Here is a 9499-nt window from a genome sequence, read left to right on the forward strand (position 1 = left end):
CCAACTCCATCAAAGCATATCCAAAGTCGCTCCACACCACCTCATGACTTCAACCACAACTCGCTCTAAAATCCGTCGCACAACACAAGGGGGCTTAACAAGATCACTAAGAGCACTCCTAATGCAGAAACTATTATGATTCTTATAGATATTAATTGTAGTGCCACATAAGCATTTCGCTAATGTGGCGAGGTAGTTATTGAAGAGAGAGCAAAAATCATAGAAACTGGGTCTAAGGGCACTCACAATGCAGACTCTGTCATAGAGTCTAAAATTATTTATTACCTCGAACAACGTAGATTTAGAGTCTAAATAAGACTTGGAGTCTTATTTTTTCTACCTCTTTTTTCAATAAATATGATGCCACATCAGCAAAATACCATAAATAATATGTAATTAGTTGTCTTGGACTCTGTAATAGAGTCTTGCATTGTGAGTGCCCTAAGTTAGAAATCAAGTCTACACGAAATCCAAGACATAAAGTGATATGATTGGCTGAGAATGAAGAGAGAATAAATGTGATTGGATTAAAAAATATTCTATAGAAAGTATCCATTGGGACCATAGTTTCTTTATATAGTGTCTATAAAAATTAATATGTATAGAAACTACATGTAGTTTCTAGCATTGAGAGTGCCCTAAGGTCCCATTTAGATCCTTGAAATTAAAACACATTTCAATAATTATAATTTAGACACATATCAATTAAGTTAACATGATCACATATAGAACGTAATTGTATGTTGTTTTTAGTCACACGAGGAAGATACTTATGTAATAGACTTGTGCTATAGGTGAATGAGTCAAAGGACGTGGTATAGGTTGCAGAGCCGAAGAGGCGGTGAAGTGAAAATTTGGGTGTCAATAGGGCACTGAAACACTCTATTGCCATGCATATAGCTTATCCCATTTCTTTCAAAACAATTATGTAATGCCCATTGTACTCGGTAAAGATTTAGAACCTAACTTTTCTTGAAGAATCTTAGGCCCTGTTTGATTCCACCAACTAAACTTTAGCTAGCTAAGCTTTAGTCAGTAGCTAAAGTTCTAAACACATTGACTAAAAGGAGCTAAAATAGTTTAGTTCTATTAGTCATCCAAGAGTAACTAAAATAATTTTAGCTAGCTAAAATTTAGCATAGGGAACCAAATAGGCCCTTAATTATAAACCCAATTGCATCTTGCACAAAAGAATAATGATATAGGTTGTCTTTAAAATAGGTGCTCTCATGGCATCTATATCTCTTATATAGATAAACCCCACTAGCTAATTCTCTTGACATGCAAAGCATCCACATCATCATCCACTAGAGCATCCCACTAACTAATTCCCTTGCCATGCAAAGCGTCCACATCAACATCTACTAAATCATCCCACTAATACATTACCCCGCCATGTAAAGTGTTCACATCATTATCCACTAATAAATCGAACTAACACATATCATTTATCATGTATCTATGTTATTCACATTAGCAAACCACACCATTTTCTAACATATATTTAGTTGTCCATGCTAGAATACTAAAAATCATCCACTAACATATATTATGATAGTATAAGTTTATCGGTAATTCCCGCAGCAACGCGCGGGACATTCTCCTAGTTCCTTTCACTTTGGCAACATAATAGAAACACTTACTTTTATGTTATCTTAAACTTAAAATAGAATTTATATTCCATTTTGGCTACAAAATTACCGAAAATCATGTTTTCTGAAACTGCAGTGGCAGACTCTTTCTAGTAAAATTAGTAAAAGCTTATCTATTTACTGGATATGTATATCATACTGTATATCATAAACTAGGACAACCCCCAAAACTATTCATGAATCGGTAACGTTGGTACCCTTCTACAAATTAACAAATGCATGAGCAAATCACAGGACGAACGAGGTATGTTTTGTGTGACTTTTAGATGATTTTCTGGTAAGTGTAGATTGAGGAAAGGGTAAACTCTAAATGATTGTACGGAAACTCTCCACTCTCTAAACACACGCCATTCGGTATGCAGGAGGCCCAAACACGCACTTGCCGATTAACATCGCTCGAGGCCCACTTGTTCTTTACCCTCGTACCGAATTTTCCCGCGCTCGTTTTTTCTTCAGCAAAAGCTTCAGCGCTGGAGCCTGTCACGCCTGCACTGAGTAAAATTAGAAATCAACATAACTGAAAAATCGACACAAGACAGGGCGAGTTATGGCTCCCCGCATTGAACATTAAACATCATCCACATTTGATCTTTTTTTTTTTTGAGGAAACGGCAGGGAAGCCCCCTACCTGTTTTTTTTTTCTTTATTCATTACTATGAACAAATATAGTCCTCACATTTGATCTAACAGCTTTGCAATGTACATGTTACAGAAAAATTATCATCGATTGCAGGAATCACTATTAGTTATTCCCTATGAAGTATGAACAATTCGGATATAACAACCACAGATGGCCATTGACCATGTTGAATTATCTACAACTAATTGTACATGTTTCTTCTTTTATTCTTCACCACCGAGTCCTCCAAATCTTAACTATGGGTGATGGTAGGCACCGCATAATGCTGCATTAATAGCTGATAGCAAGATTATGCTCAGCTTATGTTTGGTACCACCAGACTTCCCATCTGAAGTATTCTGGGTAATATCTGAAGAAAATGTTGCAACAAAGCAAACATAACTAAAAGTTAGTCACATGCTGTGATACACGTGCAGCAATATCAAAGTAAGAGATACTAACCTCCCCACATCTCGCATTGATTTTCAGTGATAAAATGCTATCAGCCCTGGTCTCCCCGATGCTAACTGCAGCTATCGGAGCATGTGCTTCGTGTGCCAGCCTGAATAATAATAATAATAATCAACCGGACATAATTTAATTCAATTTGAGAGACTTTGCCGAGAAAGAATCTTAAAACAGATTTCATCTAGCTCTTGATCATGTAGCACAAAAGAGAGTGTCAAATATTATTATATATTTCTAATGATACCTTGCCAGCCGAAAAGCAGACATTGTCATTAGTGCTGAACCAACCACCAGAAGTGCATCGCAGGTTCTTGCAGCCTCCTTAGCGCTTTCAGCTCTCTCTTGAGGAACATTATCACCAAACATCACAACCTTCAACATCAGCAATAACAAGTTAAAAACTTTCAGTTATGATATTCGTACGGCTTTAGTAACATCACATAGCCATGTGAAGTTGTGTGAAACAATGCTAGGAAATGGAATATCATATTGACAGTTTACATCCCAGTTCTAGTCATTGATAGGCAGATTACTAAGGATTAAAGAGATATATAGGAAGCTAAATAAATTAATGTTGCTAATTCAAAACAATAGAAGCCTACGGTGGGGATTGTAACCCCACCCCTTTCGGGTGTGGATTAGCTCAAAGGAAAACCACTAAACCCAGGTGGCTAGATGTGGCTTAGAATAATTTTTAATAATACAAAACTGCAACTGAGCATACTTTCATGAAGAAATTAATCCTGCAAGTATCAGGTGAAGAGAATCTCACATCAGGCTTTAGCACTCCACCACATTGATGGCAGCTAGGAATTTCAAAATCTTGCTCCCAGAACTTCTCATCAATCTCAACATCACCATCAGGTCGTTGCTGCATTCCAAAACTTTTGTCTGAACCTGGTTGCCCTACTTCCAAACTATCGATAGCTTGAGCCCACTGCAGAAACAACAGTAATCATCAGTTGTCAGGGGCTACAGAACGATCCGTTCAAATCTGGAAAAGAACAAGCATTATGTCACTTTAAAATTTGAGTAGCAAGTGGTAGCAATCATCTATAGAAAATGTATTGCTCTCCCGATCAACATTAACATCTAATGTACAAGCTGACTAAATGATCATTACAGATGAACCATGCAGTGGTGGAGCTTAAACAAAATCCTAAGGGGGTCCATCAATGAATCAGGAGGGCCACTATGCATAAACTAATTTAGCCATAGATTATTGTATGTTTATTAAGAAAAATGATGAACCTAGGGGTGCCCATGGCCCAGGTTGCCCTTACCTATCCTCCACTCCTAGAACCATGTCTGAATGATTCAAAAAGCAAAGGCAACAAGGCCTTGTTTACTTCCATCCAAAAACTCAAAAATTTTCAAGATTCTCCGTCACATCGAATCTTTATACGCATGCATGAAGTATTAAATGTAGACAAAAATAAAAACTAATTATACAGTTTGGTCGAAATTGATGAGACGAATCTTTTGAGCCTAGTTAGTCCATGGTTGGACAATAATTGCCACAAACAAACGAAAGTACTACAGTGTCGTGAAATTTTTCCAATCACCAACTAAACAAGGCCCAAATACCAAACTATACGATAAGTCAACAACTTCAAAGGGACGTGAAAAAAAAATCACTTTAACTTAGTTGTGTGACAGATACATTTTTCAAAGGGTTCACGTCGAACAGAACACAATATAAACTAGAGCGGGCTCCCGTGCGAGTGCACGATGAACAGTGCACCGAAATGTGCACTGTGGCTGATGATAAACAGTGAACCCAGATCCGTTACTGGTGGCTAACGGTTTGGTACTGTTACTAACGGGTTGGCACTGCAGATGAGCAGTGATCTGTGAGGGGGCGAGCACTGTAGATGAGCAGTGGAACAGTGAACAGTGTCTTTCACCAAAAATAAAGATCTATTATAGATGAGAAATATAATTGGTATCAAATAGACAACAAACCTTTGGGTTTAGGTTCTTCACTTCCTCCTGGAATGATTCCCGGCTGATGGATGTACCACATTCTAAACAAATAACATCATATACACTCCCATGCAGCTCAAGTGGATTACTCCCAGCACGATGATGCAACCTAAGTTACATGTGCAACAAGTGAAGGTGAAAAATACACTTCTGTTACCTATTAACAAACACAGGCCCGCTCACTACCTATCCACATTTTGGGTAACCATTGAGTGAACACGACCAATCCTTTCTAGAGACGCAAGAGCATAATGGGCTGCATTTGGTTGTGCTCTCCTAAACCTTCTCCATCCAGCATAGCTCCTAGCCCAGTACCGCCTCCGGGCTTGAATAGAGCGAACAAACTCCTATGTTGTCCAAGTGGTAAGTAACCACAAACAAGATAATAAAGAGCAAATTGGTGAATGGAAGAATGATTTCATAACTAAAGTTGGCTCAACTAAATAATAACCAAAACTGAATTTACAAAAATCATAAGGTAAAATCACTGTTGGCCTACACGGCTGTTTAGCCTGTTTACACGCCGTGTAAACGCTACACATGGCTTGCCGTGTCCGTTTAATCAGCCATTTATCCCGTTTAATCACTGTTTAGTCCGTTTAGCCCAAATAATAGCTAAGCGATAGGTGATCGTTTAATCCATTTAAATGTTTAGGCTAACACTGGGTAAAATTATAAAAGAATGCCACAAGTTACAGAACAGCTACAGTAACCGAGCAAAGCAGAAAAATGATGAGGCCTACATGGACCAAACATCATTGCTGGGCATGCTATTGAATGATTCCTGTAGGTAAATTATTTGCTCAATAATCAAATATCATTTTTTAGTTTGGAGTCATTACTCCAGATAGTTATACAGCTGAACAAAGGTGAAGAGAGCAGGGTTAACTTGTTATGCAATACAGCTGGTTGTAACCAAGCCGTGGAACTAACGAAGCCATGGAATCTGGCATGTACTCGGACCATTTTTATCTATCTTTAATGAAATGACGCGCAGCTCTCTTGCGTATTCGAGAAAAATAGCTGATTGTAACACAAGTAGCCTCTTTTTAGGAGTCCTCATACATAAAGGAAATGGACACAAAAAAAACACAGAATCATAATCTTGTTATCTTTAGGATGCAAATTTCAAAAATCAGGTCCAATAATTCAAAGAACTTTGTAAAAGATGTTAGTACCCCTTCTAAAAATAGCACCATAATGAAAGAAATTTGTGCAAATCTGTATCAAAAACACCAAGAGACATCATTGGACAAGCGATGCTGGGCACACCTGATGAGTAAGTGGTTTAAAACCCGTGCTGTATGCACCATTAGGACTGCCATAAAATAAGAATTCACATTTTAGAATATTGACAGTAATTGTAAGGCTGACAATACAGTTTGAGGGCATATACAACGACGCACATACCTCCTGTAATCAGGAATCCCAGATTCAGTGCTCATTCCTGCTCCAGTTACTACCATGAGCCTTTTACTGAAAGAAAAGAGGCAATGAAGTCCATTTCACTTCAACTACAGCTCAGAAAAATGACAAGTTGATTCAAATAAGGAGGGTCTCACCTCTTATCAATAAATTGATATAATAGGTCCACGTCTTTAGAGCTTGGGGGGTCTGAATCAGGAACTATCCGTTTATCTCTCAAAAACTGGATGTAGGTTTCACAATAGTCCTTAGGCGCAACGGCTGATGAATGGTTGTTTCTTGCTTTCAAAAAGCGAAAAGAGTATCTCAAGGAGAGAGGATTTTCCCTTCCATAAAGAAGCGCATTGTTTCCTGATGCTTGGAAGTTGCAGAAATGAGCATATGACCCTAAACAAAAACCAATCTCAAGTGTTATTAAAAGCAAGGATCACTTAATAAAACCCTATAAAAAGATTCCTCTCAAGCAAGTAAGCAACTTACTTCTAGACGCCGCCCACAGAGCACCAGTTAGGCCTGCAATTATCTGAGTCCCATTACATGTGTAAGTCGGTTGCATAAAAGCCTCAACCTATCCAGTTAAAGAAATTTATACTCATAACCCACAAACGTACTTGCAACCTATTGTTCTGAGAAAATTCAATTACAACAGTATGCAAAAAAAAAAGTGGGGGTTATTTTAGGCCAATCTTTGTTCCACACAACGTTTTTTTGAGGAAACTGTTCCACACAACGTTACAGTCTTATTGTCACAGCTGAGCATGTCAAAGTAAAGTGCCACATAGTCTTCTTCCACTCTTGCATGCTTTGACTTTGAATTCTGGTTCCAGTGTCTAATATCATCTCGGCCGTATCTGTTCTTGGAATTTGCAGCGCCAACTGGCAACTCACTGAACGAAAAGGTTTAAAGCTGCATCTCATAAAAAAAGGCCATTTGGGCCTGTTAAACACTCTCCATTTGGGACAAGTATGATCACGCACTAACCCATGGCAATGCCAGGTTAAAAACCTTGGCACCGAGCTATCATCAAGCTACGAAATCGCAGCTCAATTTTGATAAAGGAATTCGTCCACCCAAACAGCACCCGACATTCTTCTTCCCCATTCCTATCCCCCCCCCCCCCCACACACACACACAGCTGAGACTACCTAAATTGCTAGTCTCCACGATGCACTGAACAACCAATGGGGACTTTTTTTTTGACTGATGAGCGAGCACCCTCAGACACGAATTCTTCACACGCCTTAGAATTTCGATTGAGGCAAACAAGAGTTCTTTGATAGAGAAGAGAAGGAAGAAGGGAGGGGGGGACGGAGCTGCGCAGCGCAGAGGCAGAATGGAGAGGGCGAGTAGTTACCGAAGCCGAAGCGCGGTAGGCGTGCGCGGCAGGGGCAGCCGCCATCGGGCGTCGGCGGCGCGCTCCGGCGGGCGGGCGGGCGGCGGCGAACGTGACGTGGAGGCGGGTGGTCCGGAGGACGCGAGGCAGGCAGGCAGCAGGGGCGGGTTCTTCCTTTGTTTGGTGGGAAGTATAAACAAAAGGAGGGAAGTGACGAGACCAACACCAACAGCTCCCGTGCCGTGCCACGTCAGCTGTTACGTGGGCCGCAGACGTGTCCGCTAGCATCGTGTCAGGACTCAGGACGTTGAAACCGTTTTACTATACTCCACTTCGTTTCCTTGGCGTTTCGCTTTTTTTTTTTTTACAAAACCAAACAGCAAGCTTTATTTAGTATATAAGGAGATGTTTGGTTGAGCTTGTTAAAGTTTGACAGGTACGATAATATTTTCATTTTATTTGACAATTAGTGTTCAATCATGGACTAATTAGACTTAGAAAATTTATTACTCTCTAGCCATATTTTTAGTTTCATAGATAGTCTATATTTAGTACTTAATATATGTATCCAAACATTTGATGTGACGTACGATAAACTGAGTGTTACATCATTTGCTAAAAGTACAGTAATACACCTAGGTTGTGAATCTACCCAGATACAAGAAGCTTTTGCAGGCTTGCCGAGCTAGCTTGTGAGCACCTTGCTCGATGTAGCCACTGAAAGATCATTCCATATATATTAGGGCACTCACAATTCAAGACTCTATCACAGAGTCCAAAACAATTAATTACATATTATTTATGGTATTTTGCTGATGTGGCAGCATATTTATTGAAGAAAAAGGTAGAAAAAATAAGACTCCAAGTCTTATTTAGACTCCAAATCCACATTGTTCGAGATAATAAATAACTTTAGACTCTATCATAGAGTCTGCATTGTGAGTGCCCTTAGCAAACCTCAAAAATTGGTGCAAACGCGCGCTGATGCCGTGAAGCCACCATCCATTACTGTGTCGACCATTTCTTGACAGTGTGATTATACCGTGAAATTACTAGGGCCAGGTTAACCAAACTTAAACCAGTCCATTCCATTTCTTTGTAATAATCTTCAGGAGACCTGCAACGTGGTGCCGGGTGCATATCACAAGTCTACTACTCTTTTAACTAAACTAAACCAATTTAACCGAAAATTTGGTCAACCAAAATTTTCATGATCTAATAGATGAAGACTTTAACATTAATCAGATTGACCGATTTAACCAAATTCTTTCCGACTTGTATATTTATGAAATTTCTTTCTATGAGACCTTATTTGTTACAAGCATTTATCTGTTGGTTTCCCTTTTGTTTTTTTACAAGGTCCAATACTTGTTATGTGCTTTCCAATACAATTATGTTCCATTTTTCTTCTATTAGTATAATATATATATATGTATCTTTTATGATAAAATTCGGTTAACACTTCTCGAAAACCGAAATTCTTGATAACTAATTTAACTGAAATCCTAGGTCTAGCATTTGGAAGGAGGGAGCTGAAGGACTTTTACGGGGCATAGTGTTCTCTAACGCAATTTATAGGGTTCGTTAAGGAGAGGTCCATCCAATAATTCCTTGATGGAGGAGACCCTTTCGTTTTGTGTTGTGTGCGCTGCTCTTAAATAAATGATGATACAACAGTGCTCTAGCTAAAATTTCAAAAAGAAAAAAAAAATCCACGATGTCATACTCACTTCACGCAACTAGGCCTTCAAGCTTGCTCGGTTGTATTCCTGCACTTTTATCTCCAAAGTTTCAGGACCAAGCTTTTATTTTGATCCTCATGAATAATCCCTTTTCCGAGTGTATTAATTTTATGGTAAGATAGAGTTCGAGGAACTATTAACAGACGAAAGGTTCGATGCACCTATATAGAGAAGAGAAATACTCCATCTATCTCTGAAAGTTTCAATTCTTAATGTTGTCTTTAAATCAAATTTTTTAAACTTTGACCAAATTTGTAGAAAAAATGCTAAAAT

At 38.8% G+C, this 9499-nt stretch overlaps 1 protein-coding gene across 1 annotated transcript; it reads right to left on the reverse strand.

Annotated features, from left to right (window-relative positions):
* LOC8076304 (NAD-dependent protein deacylase SRT2) lies at nucleotides 2307-7772 on the reverse strand. The gene is made up of 11 exons (XM_002442873.2): nucleotides 7506-7772; nucleotides 6631-6718; nucleotides 6288-6537; nucleotides 6136-6201; nucleotides 5998-6043; nucleotides 4912-5072; nucleotides 4705-4834; nucleotides 3512-3676; nucleotides 2984-3111; nucleotides 2734-2833; nucleotides 2307-2641 (listed from the first exon to the last, which is right to left on the reverse strand). The coding sequence occupies exons 1-11, from the start codon at nucleotides 7770-7772 to the stop codon at nucleotides 2588-2590; spliced, it is 1455 nt and encodes a 484-aa protein (XP_002442918.2). The 3' UTR covers nucleotides 2307-2587.

This window comes from Sorghum bicolor, chromosome 8, assembly GCF_000003195.3.
Source record: "Sorghum bicolor cultivar BTx623 chromosome 8, Sorghum_bicolor_NCBIv3, whole genome shotgun sequence".
In the NCBI taxonomy this organism is placed as follows: domain Eukaryota; kingdom Viridiplantae; phylum Streptophyta; class Magnoliopsida; order Poales; family Poaceae; genus Sorghum; species Sorghum bicolor.

Bases quoted from the DNA above. Each gene is read 5' to 3' on its own strand.
- LOC8076304 (XM_002442873.2), bottom strand. From the start codon at position 7,772: ATGCTAGCGGACACGTCTGCGGCCCACGTAACAGCTGACGTGGCACGG. The intron at 6,538-6,630 runs GTAAGTTGCTTA...GTTTTTGTTTAG, and splicing joins TCTGTGGGCGGCGTCTAGAA to GGTCATATGCTCATTTCTGC. The intron at 6,202-6,287 runs GTGAGACCCTCC...CTTTTCTTTCAG, and splicing joins TATCAATTTATTGATAAGAG to TAAAAGGCTCATGGTAGTAA.